General features: G+C 49.6%; 1 protein-coding gene across 1 annotated transcript in view; it reads left to right on the plus strand.

Moving 5' to 3' along the window:
- The window catches only part of LOC144121086 (protein argonaute-2-like), a 45,069-nt gene extending 24,839 nt beyond the window's left edge, over positions 1-20,230 (plus strand). Inside the window, exons 2-5 of the mRNA XM_077654033.1 lie at positions 7,650-8,053; positions 12,345-14,378; positions 18,618-18,845; positions 19,793-20,230. Of these exons, the coding sequence (XP_077510159.1) occupies positions 7,650-8,053; positions 12,345-14,378; positions 18,618-18,845; positions 19,793-20,107 (2,981 nt within the window). The 3' untranslated portion in view covers positions 20,108-20,230. The remainder of the gene's footprint in view (positions 1-7,649; positions 8,054-12,344; positions 14,379-18,617; positions 18,846-19,792) is intronic.
- Positions 20,231-23,218: the final 2,988 nt, after the last annotated feature.

Consider the following 23,218-nt stretch of genomic DNA (forward strand, 5'->3'; position numbering starts at 1 on the left):
CCAATCTGCCGGACATGTCGAGAAAGAAGACTTTTTAGGGATCAGAACGATGCGGCCTCTTTTAAATGAATTAGGAAGGACATTCCGAGTGAAACAGATTTTTATCACTTCCGTGAAAATGGGGCCTACTATATGCCAGAATTGTAAACAGAACTCCACAGGAAGACCATCCGGCCCAGGCGTTGAGCCTCGTTTCATGGAATCTAACGCCTCCTTGATTTCGTCTGTTGTTGGCGGAGCCATAAGGCCATCATGAAGTTCATCCGCAACCTGCGGCAAGCCTGCAAAAAAAGGGTGTGCGGAAACGTCATCGCGATGAACCAAAAAGTGCGACTGAGCAATATCCCTGAAATGGACGAAAAACGCACTGAAAGTCCTGCCAACTGGCTGGGCCACAGCACCGACGGAAGAGGTATAAGCAGGGGCACCTTGAGCGCACAACAGCTCCTGGCGTGCAAACCGAAGCACCTCTGGATGAGAAGTTGGATTGCGCCGACAACGCCATGCGGCCGCTGTCAGAGAGGACGATCGTAAAAGACGCTGGAGACGCTCTGAAAGTTCCTCTTTCCATGCACACATAAGCGCCGATGGCGACGGGGTGCGCTGAGCTATACGGAGCTTCGCCGTCATAACACGAACCTCAGCTGAGACGCGAGCTCTAAGGGCTCGACCAGAAGCGGCGCAATGGTGACGCCACTGCTCCTTCAGACGATCCCAGTCACCAGGCACGGCCCCAACAACCGAAAACCGCAAGGCCCGCGTTAGTCCTTCTCTCGTGCTGGCATCGTGAAGGATGCGTACATCCAAACGCCATGGTCTGAAAGGAGACACTGCAGCCGCCGGAACCCTGAGCGACAGAAGAAAGGGGCGATGGTCTGATATGTGTACTGGTGAGGATGGCAGCGTTATTACATTAGCAGCACCCACTGTCCTCGAAAGGCCCGTCGGTACGTACGCCCTGTCTAGCCTGCTTGACGACAATCCGCGACGCCAAGTCCACACAAAGACGCCGCCATGCAGGAGCTCATAAGCATCTGTTAACAGAAACTGGTTGACTAGGCGGCGCAACTCGCGCGCATTCCAGCTTGGTCTGCCTCTGCCAGGGCCCTGCACATCAGCGACCGTATCGAGCACGCAGTTGAAATCGCCCAACATCACAACGTTTCGTCCTCCAAGAAAATACACATCAAGATTTTTATAAAATGAGTTTACCAAATTAGAATGGGCAGGTGCGTAGATGCAAAGAAGTCTCAGACGAAGTGAGTTAAACGTGCAGTCGAACGCCAGCACGCGTCCAAGCGCATCGTAGGTAACATGATGGTCTCGCAGAAGTATTCGGTTCAGAACAAGAACGCCAACTCCGCTAGAACGCGTGCTAGCGTACGAAAAGAAAGCATCAATACCAAACCTACGCTTAAATTCCAACACGTCACTGAGGCGAAAAAAATTAGTTTCTTGCAGGCAGAGGATATCGCAGCCCGATGAACGAGCGAAAGCGACCACCTCGGTCTGCTTCATAACATTGCGAAACCCTTGCACGTTAAGCGTGATGATGTTAAGTGTAGCCATTTTGGTAATGAAAAAAGCCAAAAAACAACGAGTTGTGATGTCTAAGCAATACAATGCGCGCTACGAACGGCGCCAAACCATCTCACTTTTTTTGTAGAGTCGGACCAGAGGAGGCACGAGGCCTCCTTGCCCGACCAGAAGAGTTGTCCGAGTCCGTAGTTGACGTATGTGGACGCTTTATGCTGGAGCTCAAAGCGACCATCTCAACATCCGAAGAGAGAGTACTAGAAGTGCTGGCGCTAATCCTCGACGCAGAAGAGGACGGCGACTGCACAGATTCCACGTCAGGAGATGGCCTTGGCTCCTGCCCAGGTGAAATATTTGTGCCGACACTAAACTGCGATGACGAAGGAGATGACGACGGCGGCTCGGCTCCTGCCCAGGCACGATGATAGTCTCGTCGATGACGAGGTTGACTGAAGAAGCTGAGGACGACAAGCTGCTCTCGTCACCATCGGCCTCAGATACGCTGGCGTTGTCGCTCAAAACCGCAACGCTGGCTGCAGGCTGCCGCACAGGCTGCGAGAGCGGCCTGTCCCCAGCATCAGAGACCTGCAGGGGCGCAATGGGCTCGGCCTCCGTAGCGGCAGGTACACTTGGAGGGACTGAGGCTGACATAGCAGGCACATTTAATGCCGGCTTGCGAGGTGCATCACTGGACGCATCAGCCGTAGGCACCGCTTCCTCCACCGATACATTCAGAGACGCCGAGGAACCACTCACAAAGCCGTTGGTGTCGGAAACGCCGCGTTCCTTGATGGCTTCATCGGCTGCCTGTGCAGCCGGTGGAGGTGCAGGTCGGGCCGCAGCCTCAGAGTACGAGGGCTTGATCGCGCATGCCACGGTAGCGTGTGGATCACCACAACGTCGACACGGCAGCACACAACCTTGGCCTTGGTGCCCAAACACGCCGCAGCGGGCGCAGAACGGAGCCGTACACTGTGCTCTGAAGTGTGATGTCGACCCACAACGTCGACAAACACGCTGCATGCCTTTGTAATCGCATGTCACGCGGTGGCCAGCGACCTTGATGTAGTTAGGCACGGGCGACTCGGGCTTCATTTCAATTCGGACATACCGCGTCCCGGTGGTGACAGTGGGACGCGACCCCATGATGCCGCGACTTATGTGCAGCACCTTGCCATAAGGAGAAAGAGCCTTGGCAAGGGCATCACTTGGTACTCGGGCGGGCAGAAAAAGAACAGTCACCTGAGTCACCTGGGGGCTCAGGGGAACGATGGGGACGCGTTCGTTGCCGATGATGAGGCAAGACGCATCAACGATGGCAGCCATGGCGGCTTCACTCTTTACGGTAACTTGGTAGTTGCGTCCACCGAAGTGCTGGACACAGTAAACTTCTTCCAAACGAACTACGGAGGCTGTCGCGTCGACGACATCCTCCGGACTAGCCCCCTCAGGGACGACGACATCAAAGGCAAGGGCCTTTGTAGGTGGCTGGCTCACCATGTTGAGGCGCCCGCCAGCCGAAGGGCACCGGAACAAAAGATCACTCTTGGTGGTCGAACACCGGCCACCGACGCAAGCCGGCGGCCGGAACGCACGCAGGAACACAGCAGGCCGAGCACGATCTGACGGTCTGAGCGCCAATCTAAGCCAAAAGGCCGAGAAGCGATTGTGTATATAGTTTGTACATATTACTTCTCCCCCTATCCTCTCATCCTGTCCCCTCACCTCTTTCATTTCATTTCTTCATTCTGCCTGCTGTCCTTTATTTCCGCTGCCCCAGCTCAGGTGCTTCAGTATCGATGGCAGATGCCGGGGCTAGCAAAAAACTTTTCCTTCCTTTTTACTATTATTTTTAATAAAACCACTACCACCACCACCCTCTGAGCAAAGTAGCTTCTAGGAATAATTGGGTTTCGAAGCGGAGTCACCCTCCACTTGTTGTCTTCGACTTCCTCAGCGCGCGTGTTCGAGACGCGCCGGGACCTTGCGTTCCCATAAGGAGCAGTGGTAAAGCGTTATCGTACAATTCCCTTTGGTTCCATACAGTCTTTTTTTCTTTATGCTTTCATGGAGGCAGAAGCGCCGGCACGCGCATGACGTCTCCAAGCGTAGCCAATGACGGCGGAACACGTGCAGCTCGTGGCGTCGCATATGAGCCAATCGCAGAGCGGAAAAGGCCTCTATAAAAGAGAAACAGCGCAGCCATTTTGCCTTTCTCTAGGGGCTCGACAGGCAGTCAAGACGTCCGTTCCGTTGATTGCCAATTGTGTTTGTGGCCCCGCTATCTAAATGGGGAAAGGAAAGCGCAAAGACATGAAGAAAAACGACTCAGCTGCTGGACCTCCAGGTGCGTAGCGAATTTCCTTCCGGTTCTGTGGCCTCCGCCGCTGTCTCGTTTGGGTGCTCGATCCCTTTGTTCATCTGGCGTCACATAGTGGTCGCTTTAGGCCTAACCTCGTGGGCTACGATGATTGTGTTCTAAAGCATATTTTTGCGAGAAGCCTGAACGAAATGCACGAGCTTCGTTACCCGTTTGTTTTCGCTATTATGCACCATCGTTTTTACGTGAGCGTGAGTGACCGTGACTTGAGAGAAAAAAAGAACCTGGTTCGGTTGAGCCGAAGCGACCTCGGCAGCCTTCTAATCGCGTTAAGGTGGGTTCACGTGCAAGCAAATGAGCGAGCAGAGCGATAGAGCGGCGCGTTGCATCGAAGAATTTGCACATTTATTGAACCTCTTTCCTCTGGCCGTTAGATGCGCCGCGACCGCTCGAAACGGCTTTGTGCGCCGCGGCGGCACAAATTGCTAGCGTTTCCGCTCCTATGTGAAGTGGCCTTTGGACTGCGTACGACTTCGCGTCTCCTGTCCTCGTGGTTCGTACAGTGTCGCCATATGCAACGCCAGTATTGGGCTCGATGCCCTCAGGCTGTGACAATAGCCTTGCTTTGTTCGAACAAAGCCCGCACGCTTAGTGAAATCGCGAAGCCTTCAGCTTGCTCAAGCTCCAACCTGCGTTGTGGACAATGCACTCTTTAGATATCATTAATATTAGGCTATTTTGTTATGACAACCAACGTTTTGCATTGATGCTGCAGTCTCGGGAATACTTGATGTTGCGGTAGCATTGCTATACGGTAGAATGTATGCGGAATGAAGAAAATTACCAAATTCCAGGCATGCTACGAACGTCAGTGCTAACAGGTTATGTGAAATACCTAACTGAAGCGCATAACCCAATACAAAGGATCGCGTCGCTTCGCTTCACGTCATCTTTTGTTTTTAATTTTTTCTGAGAGGACCCATAAAAGGGGTTCCAGCCGAGCCGCGCATTTGTGACCGGCGGCGCGTTCCTGCCGTGAATGCCTTGCCGAACGTTCGCCTTGCGCACGCGCACTGTTCGTCTCGACGCTCCTCGAGCACGCGCTGCTGCACGCGTCGCCCGTGCGCCTGTGTGTTCCGTCCATGCTGCTGACCTGACACGGGACGGGTGCTGTGGAACGCTCTTCAGCTTGGTCAGTGCCTTGATCCACGGCACGTTTCCGACCGCTGCTGTCTCGTTTTAGCCCGTTCTTCTTGGTGCACAGCAACCTCTCTGCAGCTCCGCACCCCAGTCCCCTCAGCGCATTTACGATTCCTTTATGGTTTATTTGGGTTTAACGTCCCAAAGAGACTTAGGCTATGAGGGACGCTGTGGTGAAGGGCTCCGCAAATTTCGACCACCTGGGGGTTCTTTAACGTGCGCTGACATCGCACAGAACACGGGCCTCATGAATTTCGCCTCCATCGAAATTCGACCGCCGCGGCCACCGAACCCGCGTCTTTCGGGTATCGTGTTTCTGTTCATTACTCTGTTACCGTCGCATTTTTGGCTTGGGCTATCCGCATTACCCGTCACAGTGGCTCAGTGATTAGGGTGCTCGCCTACTGTTGCGGAGTACCCGGGTTCGAACCCGACCACGGCGGCCGCGTTTCGATGGAGGCGAAATGCAGAGGCGCTCGAGTGTTGTGCGATGTCAGTGCAGGTTAAATATCTCCTGGTGGTCAAAACTTTTTCGGAGACCCCACTACGGCACCTCTTTCTTCCTTTCTTTTTTCACTCGCTCCTTCTATTCCTTCCCTTCCGGCGTGGTACAGGTGTCCACCGAGATATGCAAGACGGTTACTGCGTTATTTTCTTTCCTCAAAAGCCAATTTTCAAAAAATACCTCTCCCCGGATTGTGGTCGCTATTTCTCGCGACTGCGTGTTTTTTTTTGTTTTTTTTTGGGGGGGGGGGGCTGCCGGGTGAAGTCAAGGCGGCTTAACAGCTTGACGAGTTTGACCTTGAACCGAGGAGAAACCATGTGAGAGCTATGACGTCACTTAGCCGCCACCGTCGCGTTCATTGTGATCATTGGCATTGTCGTTCACGATGTTGCGGACTCCGTCGATTTTGAAGAAAGGAAGGGAATTGGGGAAGCGCGTTTCCCACAGCGAGCATGTGCTGACATTCTCCGTGACAGCAAGCGTTATCCGCGGCAAGGAACGTGCATTCTTTACGCCCGATATATAAATGAAAAAAATTGAAGGCTGATTCGACGGACGGTAATTCGAAAGTTCAGCCCAGGTCTCCGCAAGCCGCCAGCTACCGCTTGGCAGGTGTCGTGTTACGTTGCTAGCCCCCCTCCGGCATCGTCCCGTAGCAGCCGCCTTCCGGCTGTCCATTCCTCTCGCCGTGTCAGGTGGCGCTTCGCTCTGCTACTTCGTGCCAACACGTCACCTGTCACACTCCGTAACACGTCATCTGTCAGGTAGCATGTTACAGCGACTACGATGCGGAACGCAGGGACGGGCGAGCTGCGCCCTAAACGGAATGAAACTGAAGAAGTCACTGCAGTTGAATACGAAGCGAAAAGTTTCACCACGTTTGGTAAAGCATTCATCGCATAGGCCGGAGAATAACCTTGGGCGACCGTCAGCCCAACCACGTTAGCCGTGTATGACCGTACGTGGTACAGTTATGGCGTCGCTCTTGACCCTTTACCCATGACCTTTAGTTCACCTCTGCTCTTTGACATTGGTTGATACTACGTCTAAGCCATGTCGTGTGTGTATATAATATAGAACGGCCGTGAATGCAGGCGCTGCCATGGACGAGCCTGAGGCACTTTGCAAGCGTCCTTCCTTTTCGCTGAATTCCAGGGTTAGCCAAGTTGTTTTTTTTTGTTGTTTTAGAAAATTGTTTTCATTCTCACGTATACAGCTAGACGAAAAGCGTGCGCGTGTGTCTCAAGTATATTGAACGCGCGGCGGGGTTTGTCGTTTGCCGCTTCTTCGTTGCGGTGGGGGGAGGGCTGATCACTTTTGTGTGAAAATTAAGACCCTGCGCGACAGCTATTGCCTCGCACTAAGTTCTTCAGTGCAAGGGCTATACGACGCTGTTTGGGGGAGCTGCATGTTTAGTCGCGTTTAGTCACGGAGCATGCCATTATCGGCTTACACAGCTGTCTGAGTTGGGACGGCTGTTCCGACCTGTTCTCTCGACCACAGTATACTGAGTTTTCGGTCACTGACCATGTCAACTATGTTAACTGCAGTCAGCTGACCACTTTCACATGGTCAGTAAACCGAAGATTCATTCTGCTGACCTGACCAGACGGCATTCCATCAAACCATCGACTAAGTACTGTATACCAGATGTTTTTTCCCGTTGAGCAGACAAGGGAAGGGGACGAAAGGGGCTCGTTAAGAAATACATGACGCAAGCCAACAGTGACCGAACCAAGGAGCATAGGGAAATTTAAAAAAAAATATTTTGTGGTGTTCATCAGTGGGGGCTTAATATGGCAATGACTTTTTAAATAGTCTCTTTGCGACCTTAAACCCTCATAAAAAGCGAAACTTTTTAAAGATAATTCATTAAAAATCAGAAGAAAAACAACCACATGCCGCCGGTGGGATCCGAAACCCACGACCTCTGAATTTCGCGTCCGGTGCTCTACCAACGGAGCTCCGGCGACGCCTGTCCAGTCTTCTGCTTTCGGCAGTGTATATATGCGTGTCGTAACGATCGATATGATCGCAAGCGCAGCCGATATATAGAGCCGGCGTTAAATTGGCATTTTCGGCTCGCAGCAGTGCCTTCGGCCAGCGGTGGCAACCAAGCCACACCTCCTGCTCCGTCGCCCGCCGGTCCCTCGTGGGTTTCGTTCGCGCAAGCACTCCAGCAGGGCGCCGCGGCCAGCCCGCAGCCGCGCGCCGTCAGCGGCGGCCCGACCACGGCCGCGGATCCCAGCGCTCACCCCACCGCTCAGCCCAGCGCCTCCCGTCCCAGCTACGGGGCCGCCGCCGCCGCGGGTTCCGCCAAGGTAGCTTCCATCAGCCCCCGGCCTGCATCCGCAGCAGCCGCCGTGAGTGGCACTCAGCCGGCAGCAGCTGCCCTACCACCGTCGCCACCAAGCACGCCGCCCGTCGCGGTGACACAGCAGACCCCCGCAGCTGGCGACCAGGCCACTTCAGGCGACGATGTCAGGATCAAGGTGCGTACTGTTTTCCGAAAAGGGCTTCATCTTGAGCCATGCCATGTAGTTCGTTTAACCTCGTTATAAGGAAGCTGAAAGTTCGTTCACGGCTGTTGCTTCGTTATATGCACTGTTGAAGGAGCTCCCGAGGGGAATCGTAATTCCTTCGTTATATTCATTATTTCGTTATAAACCATGCTGTGCATCTCGTTATGCCAGCGGTCCAAATACATTTGAACCTCTTTACAACGAAGTTGAAGGTTTCCGGCGGTTACTTCGTTATAGCTGTAGCTTTGTTATAGCCCCTGATGGCCGAGCTTCCACGTGCAATCATAATTTCTTCGTTATATAAGTTGTTTCGTATTAAACCGCTTCGTTACAAAGAGGTTCAGCTGTTAGCTTCAAGGCAAGAGGAAACCTCACCTCTCCAAAACATCGACTTAAGTGGACGGTACGAGAACCGAACTCCGGTATAATACAACTGAAGAAAGAAGCGGCATGTGCCTCTCGATAGAGGCCCTCCAGCCAATGGCGTCGACTGGTTCCCATGACGTCATGGTTACTCAATCCTCTTGGACCTGTGTGACATCTCAGGGAGTGGCATATGAAAGGATATGAACCACCGCTTGATCAGATTGACAGCGGCGCCCGGAGAATCGGCCGACGCCGTAGGCTGCAAGGCGTCCTTTGAAGTGCATCCGTCGCTTCTTTCTGGAGTTCCAGCCGACTACAGGGCTTAGTTTTTACTGCTGAAAAGTGCTGTGGGTAGCAAGCATCGTGGTAGTGCATGACGTATAGGGCGCTCTGGAAGTGAAACGTAAGATTTAGCTGCTGACAATGCCTAGATCGAGAACAACGTTTCGGAACCGCTACGGGTTCCTTGGTCAACAATGAGGAGGACAAGGCGAGTGGCTGAAATTTAAAACCGAAGTTTTTGACGTAAAGACCGTACTTAAATGAGTGGTTCGAATCAGACCGGGCAGCTGCAATACATTTCGATGGAGGCGAAGCGCTAAGGCACCCCTGTGCTTTGCGATGTCAGTGTACAATAAAGATCCCCAGGTGATTGAAATTATTCCGGAGCCCTCCACTACAGCACCTCTTTCTTCCTTTCCTCTTTCATCCTTTCCTTTTTCACTCCCTCCGTTTTCCCTTCCCTTATAGGGTGTTTCATGTGTCTGCCAATATGTGAGAAAGATACAGCGCCATTTCCTTTCCCCAAAAATCAATTTTCAATTTTCACAGTTTCTTTTGTGAGGTTCAGGGCCTTAGTCTCACCTGGATAAAGGGTGGCTCAAGCAATTGGTGCGTCGTCAGGTTTAGCCTTGGAGTTAACTACTTATACGCCGGCGGCCGAGTGTTTTGTTGCCAGCGTATGAAATATTGTTTTTAAAGTGAAAGCTTTACTGGCCACAGGTTGAGCAATTTTGCATGATTCCTGGAGGGGACGTGGAGCAGTAATGACACATGGCATTTCTCTCTTTCGCTCTCTACCCACTACTGTGCATGCCCCACTAGTAGCACTGAGCCACAGGTGTTCCACCTGCCTTTCCTCAAAATCCAACTTTCAATTTTGTTTTCTCTTTCCTCTTTCCCTCCCTCCTTTATCACTTCCTTCTTGGGGTGGTTCGGGTGTCCACTGAGATATGTGAGATGGTAACTGTGCGATTTCCTTTCCTCAAAAACCAAAGAAAACAAGTTAGTGGAAGGACTTGGTAGAGTTCATTGGAGTTCACAATTTTGCAATGACCATTCATTTTCACGAAAGGAAAAGCGCACAACCAGGAAAGGCGCACAACCGGCTCTGCGGGACAGTGGAGAGCTCAATCTCGCTTCCCCTTTGTATATCCTGGATTAGCTGGGCTAATCCAACCCGCCGCGGTGGCTCAGTGGTTAGGGCGCTCTGCTACTGATCTGGAGTTCCCGGGTTCGAACCCGACCGCGGCAGCTGCGTTTTTATGGAAACAAAACACTAAGGCGCCCATGTGCTGTGCGATGTCAGTGCAGGTTAAAGATCCTCAGGTGGTCGAAATTATTCCGGTGCCCTCCACTACGGAACCTCTTTCTTCCTTTCTTCTTTCACTCCCTCTATCCCTTCTTTTATGGCGCGGTTCAGGTGTGCAGGGATATATGAGACAGATGGTGCATCATTTCCTTATCCCAAAAAGCAATTATTATTATTATTCCTATTATTATTATTATTGGGCTAATCGACATTAACTTTTCTGGCGGGAGGGGGGGGGGCGGAAGGAAATGGTGCAGTGCCCCCAACCGCCCCCGTAAGGGAAGGGACAAGGGTGGGGGGAGTGAAAGAAGAAACGAAGTAGTGCCGTAGTGGAGGGCTGAGGAATAATTTCGACCTCCTGGGGATCTTTAACGTGCACTGACATCGAACAGCACACGGGCGCCTTTCGCCTCAATCAAAACGCAGCCGCCGCGGTCGGGTTCAAACCTGCGAACACCGGGTCAGCAGCCGAGCGCACTAAGCACTGAGCCACCGCAGTGAGTGCAGTGTCTTTTTTATTCACGCGTTAAATGCGCTTTTTCTCCAAGCGAAATGTTGCACTGTCGAGCCCAAACTTCCACTCTGACAAATTGATGTTTCCTTGGGCTGTAGCTGTTGATTCTCATAAATTACGCGTCTGCACATTGTCAATTCATAGAAAGATTCCCGTATGTTGCTCATCTTTCACTGTTAATGAGCGGCTGGTGCGTCTTTCCGACCTCCACGAATGCCGAAATTTCCACTGTAGTTCCTTGTGCCGAGCTTCGGTGCCGGGCGCCGGTTTGTTTCATCATGAATAATTAAATTTTTCCAATTTTTTTCACCCCAATCGGGACCATTTCTGTGGGCCACCTTGGACATGTGACGTCACCAGCTGCATGCCCGTCGATATTTGCTCGGAGATTGGTCAAGAAGAAAAAAAATAAGACCTTTGTTTTTGGCCATTTCACACAAACAGTGGTCTGTCGCTTACAGTCTCCAGTTTAGTCAGTCAACGCACCGAGAGGTTCTGTGACAGTATGCATGACGACAAGCCTCGATCTCGGCGTCATACTTGGGGAGAAACCGAGTTTTGGTTTCGGCGTTCTTTGTTTTTCCTGTTTTAAAGAGCTTCTACTCAGGATTCTGAAAAACGGGTTTTGAGGCACAGAGAAGGGACTCTTAAGAAATGTGATGCGAATGGGAACACAATACCACGTCTAAACATATTCAAAATAGCCCACATTTTCCCTTTGAGTGGTTCAGAAACCTTGCAAGAAATGCTTCTACAGCTGTGGCACCATCATGGCCTTGGTTCACTGTATAAATAATTTAAGGCAGAAAAAGAACAAGTAATTACTGTCTCGCTTTTGATGAACACTGCGACTACGCAGTGCGGTTCCTTGATTTTGCAATCGTCCCGATCGTCCCTGTCATATCCGCTCAAAATAGCACAAGGCTCTGAAATATAATCCGAGGAAAGTACAGGGTCGGTTAAAAGTTCTCAGGCCAAAGGGTCTGCTTTTGAGCTGTATTATCAGGCAGACATGACACCACCAGACTCAGAATATCCGTAGAAAGCGGAAGAGGTATCGTTCTGTGCTCTGGGAACCTTGATAGCTTTATTCGCGTCTTAAATGCCATGATATACCGATGAAACAAGCAAGCCCTCTGGCCCCGAAACTTTTGACTAACCGGGTACAGAACCAAATATTCAGAACCCACAATCCCGAGCGAAGGTTGGCGAGCTCTTTCCAGTGACTTTTTCACGCCCGCGCATTTCTCCGCCTCGCGCTCCTGCGTATTTTTGTTCAGATGTGTCAGTCGGTTAGATTAAGAAGTAAGGCAGCTGCTATGGCCGCTGCCAGTAATAAGCGTCGCTTCGGCGGTTCAGGAAGCCCCCCTGACCCCATTCTACAGGGGGGGGGGGAAATCCCGAACGCATAGGCAGCCGGCGGTGGGGCCGAGTGGGTAGGGCTGGCTGAACAGCGCCGACCTGTGAGCATGAAAAGAGTGATGAAAAGATATAGGAAGGCTCGAAGACGCTGAAATTTAAATTTTGACTGCACATAACGTCGCTTGCACAAAACATTTTAAACATTGTCACTGGAGGATATTCTTGTTCAAGCGCTGTCCTTTAAAGGGCTCGCTATAATGCACGGGGTGCAGGAGGCTTTTTCCATTAAGACCCACCGGAACCGGTCCTGCGCTGTAGTGTAAATCGAAGACCATTCGGCCAAACTTATGTGACGCTCAACACACGAAACAGTGCGTCCATACTTAATTGTTCATGCTCTGCTCTAATTACCTCCAAACACGGCGCAGGAGCTCGAGAGAACCCTACCCTCTCACTTCCCACGGCGGCCTGCCCACGGCCAGCTGGGCCGGACCATACAACTTCTTGCCAACCACTTCAGCATCGAGATACCGACTGGCAGCGTCTACCACTACGACGTCGATATCTCCTCGGAAACTGCCAAGGAGACCAAGGTTCCTGAGCAGAAAAAGTACCGATGCCTCAGTACAAAGATCAACAGGATTGCCATCGAGCTCCTAGTAAAGAAGTACCGGCAAGACCTGGCCAACTGCATCCCTGCTTTCGATGGCCGCAAGAACCTGTACACACGCCGCCAGCTCAACTTCCGCGAGCGGACATTCACAGTCGACCTCGAGGAAGACCAAAGATCCGAGAAGTTTATAATCAAGATCCAGTACGCGGCCACAGTGAATCTGGACGCCCTGCATGGCGTCTTCCAAAAGCGCGTACAAACTGTGCCCCAGGAAGTCCTCCAGGCCATAGACATCGTCTTGAGGCACAGCCCCTCGATAAACCTTGCACCAGTTGGACGCTCGTTTTTCAGACCGCCGGGACCCAACGAGCACAATGACCTCGGAGGAGGCCGGGAGGTGTGGTTTGGCTACTACACGAGTGTTCGACCCGCCCAATGGAAGCCCATGCTTAACGTCGACATGTCAGCAACCACATTCTACGAGTCGCTTCCACTGGTCGACTTCATGTGCAGGTTCTTAAGCGACAGCCGTCGTGTGTTGACGCCCGCAGACTTCCGGTCATTGCGCGACAACCAGTACGTGCGCCTGAATAGGGAGCTCAAGGGACTCCGTGTCAAAGTGACGCACCTTCCGTACCCGCGCAAGTACAAAGTGGTCAAGATCACGAGGGAACCTGCGAAGGAAATCTATTTTGAATCAGAAGGTAGTCAGATCTCCGTCGCCGACTACTTCCAGAGCCGCTACAGGCGCTTGTCGTACCCGAACTTCCCTTGCGTGCAGAGTGGCAGCCCGACGCATCCGGTCTACATTCCTCTGGAGGTGTGCGAGCTGGCCGAAGGCCAGCACTGTCGGAAGAAGCTCGACGAGAGTCAGACCGCCGAGATGATCAAGCACACGGCCAAGCCGCCAGCCAAGCGCTTCCAGAAGATTCGTCAGTCCGTGCGCGACATGGTCAGCAGCTCGGACAAGTACCTGCGAGAGTTCGGCGTCAAGATCAACACTGAGCCCACTCAGGTTGTGGGCAGAGTGCTCGACCCGCCATCTCTGGTATTTGAGAACAACACCATGTGCAAGCCGCGCGACGGTACGTGGGATCTCCGAGGGCAGCGCTTCTACAAGGCGATGTCCATGACAAAGTGGATTGTTCTCAACGTGAGCCGCTCCGCGCACAAGGATTCCCTGGAAAACTTCATCAGGATGCTGATCCGCATCGGCCAAGAACTGGGCATGCGCATTGCGCAGCCGCTTGCGGTCATCACGTTCGACACAAACCGCCAGCCCATGCGGACCGTTCTCACGGAGCAGCGCAAGCAGTACCCGCAGTTGGAGATGGTTGTGGCAGTGATAACAAAAGCCACGAACTACGCTGAGATCAAGCAGGTGGCAGAGACTGAGCTCTCTCTGCGCACACAATGCATCTTGGACAACAACGTGGTCCAAAAGTGCAACGCAGCGCTCATCCAAAACTTGTGCCAGAAGATCAACGCCAAGATGGGCGGTATCAACAATAGTCTCCTGATGCAGGAGAAGCCGGAGCTGTTTCATACGCCCGTGATCGTCATTGGAGCAGACGTGTCGCACCCATCGCCTGGAGACAAGGTGAGGCCATCCATCGCCGCGTGCGTCGGAAGCCTAGACACTGTACCGTCCAAGTTTCACGCCACCATTCGGGTACAGATTGAAGACTCCGAGGCTAAGGCGCGTGTGGAAATCATTAGAGACCTGAAGGACATGATCAAAGAATTGCTACTGGCTTTCCACCGCGCCACCAGGCACAAGCCCGAGCGGATCGTCTTCTACAGGGACGGAGTGAGCGAGGGGCAGTTCTTGGAAGTCCGTAACTATGAGGTAAGTAACTGCGCCTACTACTATACTGTGCCCACTAAACGCTCATCTTGTTAAGACAGTTTTTCCCGCATTCAATGTCACTAGTGTCATTGGATAACCTTTGTCTTTGGAGAAGCCGACTAGCTGTGCATATACGTAACGACACCGAATTGATCTCCACAGGGATATAATTTCAGGACATCCAGGATATTCATTTCTGGAGACGTCTTGTCGGCGTTAGTTGACCTCAGCTTGATCGTTTCTCTGCAAAAGGTGGTAAACATCCAAGACTGAGGCCTCTGGCGCGGTTTTGTACGTATCCGCTCCGCCTCTCATCCTTCTTACACACGGGCGATTATAACTGCGGTGCAGTTGACCGTCCGTTGAGCTGAACGACAGTTCGAGGTGTTATACCCGTGCCACACGGTCAAGTTTTAGGTCATTAATTACTTAGTAAATCAATTTTTAACGCAATTGGCGCGGTGCCACACACTTGTATTTAATGACATTAGACAGACTAACTGGCGTTTGCGACCTTCTGAGTTCGCCACACCTCATTCGCTCGAGATCTGTATACTCTTTTCGCCATTCCGCATGCGGAAAGACATGCAACTTTTTTGTGTGAAGTCACTACCCAGAGTATAATCGTTTATTCATAAACAACACTATTTTAATAGGAATTCATATGTACTGTTATCCTGTGAGCTGACACACGAGTTCTACTTTTACACACTTGTCAAGCAAGAACAGTGGCGTTTTCTACAAAATAATTTTTATATTATATTTGAAGGGCATTGCTGTTATACTTTCTCATTAACACTGCTTATATTCAGGGCTTTTTTTACTGCCTTGAAGGCGGTATCGTCACCGTGACTAGTTAAATTATTTATTTATTTATATACAGATACCTTATAGGCCTCTGGAGAGGCATTGTGTAAGGGGGCGATACAGAAGTTAGTGAGAAATAGGCCAGAAATCCAAACATCATATTAAAAGTACAGCAAAACACACAAAAAACAGGTGAGTTCAGATAAGATATCGCAATTCATTAACAGGGATAAAAGTAAAAAACCACTTTGCTTCATGAAACAAAATCAGGAGAAATGCACGAAGATTTATACAAAAGCCAAATAAAACATATCAGGCATAAATGAACAAAGCTGCGCATCACGAAACCGAAGAGGCAATAGTCTCAAGCTGCTGAAAACGAAGTTGTACGAATCCTGAGTATTTAAATGACGTGCTAACCGTTATCAACGAAATGTTTGGGTAGATGTTCGCGAAAGGGGTCTTGATTAGCCTGCAGGGCGGTGCAGTCCGGAAGATCGTTCCAGAGACGAATGGCACGCGGGAGTGACGAGAAGTTGAAATCATGTGTGTTGCCATAAATTCGGCATAGCTGCAGTTATAAGTAGGAGGGACGTTGTAGATGTGCTGGCGGTGAATCAGTGGCATGGACGTATTTGTGAAAGATAGATAAAAGGGCAGTCTCGCGACGAATTTGCAAAGGATGCATGGAGCGAAAGTTTGATCTTCAGTTGGGTTGCACTGGACTGATAACTGTAATTTTGCCAAAATGAGACGACAAGCCCGATTCTGGACAGCTTCCAACTTTTCTATTAGATATTTCTGATAAGGTGACCAGATGGATGAAGTGTACTCTAGCTGCGGTGCTACAAAAGTAATATAGGCTTGTTTACGCATGTCAGGGGTAGTGCATAGCAGGTTACGGCGAAAGAAAACTAGTGACCGGGAAGCATTAGCGAAAGTGGTGGATGTGTGTTCAGCCCGAGTAAAGTTTGGTGAAATATGGACGCCTAGATGCTTATACTGCGTATTCCGAGCCAATGTATCGTTATTATTGCGGTATGGAAAATTCGAAGTTGCGCATTTTCGGCTAAAAGTAATTATATTACACTTAGAAATGTTTAGTCATTAGACACGTTTTACACCAGTCGTTTATGCAATCGAGGTGACTTTGAAGTTCAAGGTGGCCATTAGTAAATTTTATTGGTCAATGAATAATGCAGACGTCAGCAAATATGTGTATCTAAGATGAGATTGTTGCTGGCAGGTTATTAATGTAAATTATTAATACTAATGGACAGAGGAGGCTTCTAGCGCCGCGCCCGATGTAACATCGCAAACAGGAAATTAATACTTGTTAACAACGGTGTACTGCTGGCAATTAGAAAGAAAACTACGGACCCATGACAGAGTTAAAGAATGTAATTTAAGCGCACAAAGCTTAGATATTTGTCGGCAATGTTCTACCCGATAAAATTCTTTGGCAAAGTCCAAAAAGGTGGAAGTGGGCAGTTTTCGTGCGAGTGTTTGTTGCCACTTTTGAAAACCGGTACAACCTTTCCTATTTTTCAACCGGTGGAAACCTCACCTGTAGATATTGACTGCTTAAAGATATGAAGGAAGATGATTTTGGAGACAGAAATGGCATGTCTTTAGTATTTTGAATTGATTTAATCAACACCAGAAAAAGAGGGTACTAGGTTATTTATCAGGTGTACTAAGCCATCAAGTGTAATGTCAACCGGCGCCATGTACGGGTAACCAAAATCAGGTACATACGAGACGTTAGGATTATCTTCTTGGGTGAAAATATATGCGAAAAACGAGTTAAATGCTTTAGGACATTCAGCATTGAAGTAGGGGGTGCTGTCAATATCATGTATTGATATATCATTACTGACACTGTTCGGACGTATTGTTTTGAAGGACTTGCTTTTATTTTTCCTAAGTAGCGCAGGAAGGGCTTTTTGAAAAAAAAAATTTTTCGTCACAAAGGCCAGAACAACAGAGGTTTAGGTAGGTTTTATATTTACCCGGCGCGCAGGGCGAACATTCGTGCTTTGTATTTTTGTACAACCGTTTTTTTTTCTTATTTCTCATGCATTGATGCTTTCTTGTAAAGCAAGTGTTAGGTTTATGATTTGATAGCGTGATAAGCGGGACATGTTTGGCTACTATTTCGGCGAGCTTGCCTCTAAATTGAACCCGCGGTTATATTCTACTGACTTATATTGAAAAGAGGGTGTCAGAATATTATCAGAAAACATTTGAATTTCGTCATTTATTGGATTGTAATCTCCTCTGTTTAGTTGCGAATCAGTAATGTCAATAAATCTGCCAATAAATAATAATGTCGTTAAATCTGGACGTGTAGCGCCAGCTCCGAAAAAAATGGCATAGGCAAACTTAAGGCTACAAACATCTAGAAAGTGCGCGTGTGGCACGGGTAATAAAAGGCAGCGCCACCTGCTGTTGAGATCTCAGCGCAGTGGAGATACGCAGTTGGACCAGTCTACTGACCCGCTGCATCGGCCGAGTCGGCGGCATTTCCGGCTGCCACATCTTGCTATCTTGGCTAATATAAGTACAACTACAACTTCCATTATAGTCGGATACAACTCAAGAACCCAGCAACTCAAGAACCCTGAATGGACTCTCTTGCAGCCAATGGCATAGACCAATTCTCATGAGCCTGCTTGGGTAACCACGTGGCGAATGCTAGATGAAAGGGGTTAGTCTCCCCCCTCACAGGGAAGACTATTGTCACTGCCACGGCGCACACCGCATTGTCAGCCTTGAGGGCTCGTGATGATAAGCCGAAGCCATTGGCTGGAAGGGGGTCCTTTTACGGAGAAAATCGGCTTCATTCTAGAGTGTATCCGACTATATTCGGATTAGTGTAGCCAGAAAAAAAAAAGGCCGCGAAGTGGCACCAGTAAAACAACGGCTGAGCGTTGAAGCCGGACGTTCCTGTACTGAATTTTTTTTGGCTCTGTGTGGTTGTTCACTACAGGTATACTGAAACGCCAAGCTTGCACAGAAATTTTTGTTGAGTGAAGTCAACTAGGTGGTCAATGCGCAGAGTTATGTGCAAACCGATCACGTGATCCGGAATGTGGACCGCGTGAACTCAATTTAGAGGAGTATGCCGAGTAACTGCAGCCGACTGTTATTCATTTAAGCGTCAGTTGGAAAAGCTGCACTTCCGTTGAACTGAACGGTAGCTGAAACGGCTCGTTTAACCAGAGTACAACCGATAATAGCATTGCTTAAAAAAACGGTGATCTTCGCAGTACACTCTTTGTGAAACGACAATTGTATAAGATACGACAGCATAGTTCGTGAACATCCAAATTGTTTGGTTTACATTTTGAACTAGGTAGATATCGTGATGATTCGAATGGCCTTTCAGCCTTGACCGACAGTTTTTGTTTCCGCTCTAAAATCTCGCAGGTGAGCGCCATCCGGCTGGCGTGCAAGGAACTGTCTCCCAACGAGACCTACGAGCCAGCAATTACTTTCATCGTGGTCCAGAAGCGGCATCACACGAGGTTCATGCCCGCCAACGACCGCGACGGCGTGGGCAAGTGTCGAAACGTCCCACCAGGCACGACCGTAGACTCGGTGGTCACGCACCCGCTGGACTTCGACTTCTTCCTCTGCAGCCACTTCGGCATCCAGGTAGGCGTCCTCTTCTCCGCTCTTGTTGCGATTGTCAGCGGGAAGAAATGGTCTGCGGTGTTTTCGTTTATGAATTTGCGGAGGAAATAGTCCGGGCGCCGGCATCGCCAAAGTCGTGTCGCGTCGTTAATGCGCTACAAATTCCAGGAGCGCCTGCGGTGTAGGCCTTCCACATCTTGAGGAAACGGAGGCATGGTTTTCGAGATCACCTACGCGCGAAACTGTGACGGAAGGTTTCCGCTTTACATTGAGTCCATCAGGAGCGCTGTGTGTGACTGTGACGTCATCGTTCACCTTTGGGGAAGCGGTATCGGAAGTTGCGCATGGGGGGCCTCTATGGCCAGTGCTCAGTGATGCTGTCATGTGGATATGGTCATTGGTTTTTATTCTCGAGGTGGCGTCTACTGAGACATGATTGCAGAAGGTTGGGTGAAAAGAGAAGCGCTTGATGTTTAGCTCGTACGTAAAAGATGGAAGCGGCTTTTAAGTCTCAAAAAACGGTCAAAAATTGATTTTTGTTTAAATAGTCGTGTCGGATTGTATGCCTCGGTGTTTATGCTGTCCCGAAGTCGGGACACCGACATAGATGACGATGACCGACCAATGCGCTGATGACAGCCAGCCAGGAAATAATAGTTATTCACTGTATTTATTGGCGCGAGGGCATCTAAGGCCAGATAAAGCCAGAAACATGTTGTGCATGCGGCATTAGGAGCAGGGCAAGTGCATGGGTTGCTCATGGGCACTGCCGGTTTTTGTATATTGCGTTTAAACACTGTCCTTCCCACGTAATGGCGCATTTAAACCGCAAACACCACGCCACACCACATCGCACCACAAGCAGGACCACACCGCACCACCACATACCTCGACACGATGCGACACAACATGACACGGCCCTTGGAATTCTCGCATGTGAATGAGTGTACTCCTCGGCGCACCCGCAGGGCACCAGCCGGCCGGCCCACTACTATGTCGTGTGGGATGACTCCAAGTTCAGCGCGGACGACCTGCAGAAGCTCAGCTTCTACCTGTGCCACACATACTCCCGATGTGCAAGGAGCGTGAGCATCCCGGCCCCTGTGTACTACGCGCACCTGGCCGCCTTCCGTGCAAAACACCACATCGCCAGCAAGCTGGAGACGTCCGGCGCGGTCAGCCAGTCGTCTGAGGGCGGCGGTGACACAGTGTTGACCACTGCCCAATACGTGGAGGCCGTCAAGGTGCTGCAGGAACTGCAGGCCTCCATGTACTTCGTGTAATGGAGGAGGTTCTCCGCTGCCCCTGCATTCCGGTTACGGTGAGCCTGGAGGCGCACCACTGACGTCATACCCAACAGTTCTGGAGAAAAGCAATCTGGAACGGGAAAACGTTTAAAGGCATTTGCAGGGAGGGTGATATATAGGGTATAGGGAGGGTATTATGAGCGCAGTGTTCCTCATATATTGTAAAATTGTACTACAACAGTCAATATATCCCCAACCTACCGCCTGCAGGCTTGCATTTTTTTTTGCTATTAACGTTTTTGCTACAGTCCAAAGTGTTCTTCATTGGTTTTCTATTACAGTCATAACTGCTCGATGCGAGCAATGGAAACAGTATAAAAGGAAGATTTTTCCAGATATCGGAAGAATGGGCCTTGAATATTTCAATACCAGAATCTTACACTTTCCCAAATTTCAATTTTTTTTGTCGAAGAATGTTGGACATGTGCGCAAGACGTAGAGGACAAGATATACGTGACACACAGTGGACATCTTCTCCCGGCCCTCTTGGCGTTGCACTGTCGTGTGTTCAAGGCGCAGGTGAAGTGGTATGCATGGGATGGACGATAAAGATCACCGCTTTACAAATGCCGTATAGCAACATTTTTTAATGCGTTTTGTTGTAGTGAGAGACGACTTAACTGTTAAGTGCTGCTCCGCCCACATTAGGGCCGCTGCATCGAATTCCTCCACGAGGAAAAAATTAATCGGTTATAAATTCGTTTTGTGTTACCTAAACTAGAAGTTTACCACCAGACGAAATTTAAAACGAGAAAATTTTGATCCAAATTCTATGATCGGAACTTAAAGTGTTTCAGTTTGGTTCATTGTAAGCTACACATCACAGATGCGCAACTGAATAGGAACATGAACACAAAGCGCTTGCCTTGTGTTGTGTGCCTTTCACGTGTTTAATTGCGCTTAGTTCAGCTGTGCATCTTCTATGAGCGCACAACCAAAATTTTCCGTTAAATATATATGCGCCTAATATGCTTTTTTTTGTCATCCTAATAAAATGTTATTGACCACTGTCCGGCGATATTTTCTCTTTTTCTCGCTGCCTGCGCCCCGACTTGCTATACTCATATATGCTGTATGTATTGCAGGCAGAGAAGAACCTGTACTGAATTTAACCGGCTTTCTGCACCTTGAGAGCATTTCATAGCTGCACAAAAATGCGATCTAACTTTAAAATCCGCAGCCTTCGCGACGTTCAACTGCATAGCCGTCAGCTAGTTGTCAAGCCCCGCGGGTGTCCCTTTGCGATAGATAGAGCGAGAAGCCCTTTAATTTAAACAAGAGATTTTAGCTCGCATGCTACACTCTAAACACAAACAAACGCCTATATGGGAGTAAGAAAGAGAGTAAGCTGCCTCCTAGCGGATAGGACAGCTTACTTCCCTTTCTTACTCCCTTTTTACTCCTTTCTGTTTAGAGCATACTCTACATGGGGAAGAGTATTGTGGCGAAAATATCGTAAGGCGAGAAGCGCGGAAAATATCTTTATAGCAGTAAAAGAATAAAAAAAACAATTAATATAATCTAAGCATAAATGGGCAGTCAATTTGCGCTGAGGTACATGGACAAGTAATGCTACAAGATATTAAATGGTGATGCGCAGTATGTCATACAAAGGGGCTATCAGTGTTCACTGCATGAATAGTGGATAGTGGTGAGACTTCAATTCATAGCGGTGAGTTGTTTTCTATTTGCCTATATAGGCGACATTGGCCTTTTCGAGCGGATGCATGGATCTCGGAGTTCGTTCTGTGAGATCGCTGTATATGCCATTTGTCACTGTTTTTCAGCATTCTCTATAGATACCAGTGTGATGAACATAGAGATCAAAAACCTTTCTTTGTGATCGGAAACAATCGCAAAAAATCGGAGACTATGAAATAACGGATTTAGTTTCTTGGAAGAGATGTATGATCAGTATCTTTCAGTTGTAGCTCCGCAAGCCTGGTATGAGCAACTACTAATCGGTGGTTTTCGTTGTTAGAGGCTCGGGCTGGCTTTGATTCAAATTCGACGGAACAATTTCCAGGTTAGCGTAAGTCAGCCAAGCCGCCACTAATTGCACCTTTTGTTTTCTTGCAGGCTCGCAAGGCGAAGGATTTCCTTGGTTTTGTTCTTTCATGTGCTGTCCGAAGAGTGCGGGAGCCTACATTGTTGTTTGCTGTTCTTGTGCCTTGAAATCTATTAAGTTCTAATAAAAAAATGTCGATAAAGTTCGCCGTTACATGAGGTTTCCTTGTCTTGCAGTCTCTGGCGCTTGCATTGGCCAGCGTTGTCCGGATCCAGTCTTTTCAACTACAACACATGCTAAAAAAGTGATAGGGTTTGGAAACGTAGTTAAGCCGAGTAGAGGTGCGAAAGCATGTGTTTGGCTAGGTTGGCTCAAGGTTTTGCTTGGCTGGTTGTGTTTTGCTTTGCTGTGATATTGGGCTAAGGTTAAGCTCTGAAAGAGGTTAGGCTGATCTGATCTGTTCACGCCGCAGATGGAAGTTGATATAGACGATGACGTGCAATGGACAGCATGAGTGAGTGTGGTTTTTTGACACGAGGCGTGATCGGCTTCGGAGATAGCACAGTGCTCCATGTGTAGTGGCGAGCGAATCTGATCTGTTCGGGCCTCCGAGGGCTCATCGCCCAGTCGCAGCAATACTTATATTTTATTTCTTCATGCGCCGAGGTTGACACTCAACGTCAAGCTCCGCGCAAACTCGGTCAGCCGATTAGACTTCGTGAGCTAGTCCCTTCCCAAGCAGCGCAGGCAAATGGGCCAATTTTGCGAATGACTGATTTCACTCTGGTGATAAAAATTTGCCAGTATATTCTCAATATTGGGCCGATTAGTTGTGCTGCTGGGTGTCAGTACTTCGCGCACCTTTGTGTGCGCACCGAGACACCCTTAGAGCGTGTGGGGGTAGCGGTCTCGGTGCCCATAGAGATGCCATTGACTCAATGTGCCAAGTTCAGCCGGAGACCAGCTACCAAGAGCCGAGGGGGTTGGTCGTTTGGTGCCCAGCCTTCGCCGGTCGCAAGCCAGAGAATGGGTCGGAGCCAAAGGTTCACAAAACCAAACAAAGCTTATACAGCAGAGAG

Source organism: Amblyomma americanum, chromosome 1 (assembly GCF_052857255.1).
Source record: "Amblyomma americanum isolate KBUSLIRL-KWMA chromosome 1, ASM5285725v1, whole genome shotgun sequence".
NCBI classification, from domain to species: domain Eukaryota; kingdom Metazoa; phylum Arthropoda; class Arachnida; order Ixodida; family Ixodidae; genus Amblyomma; species Amblyomma americanum.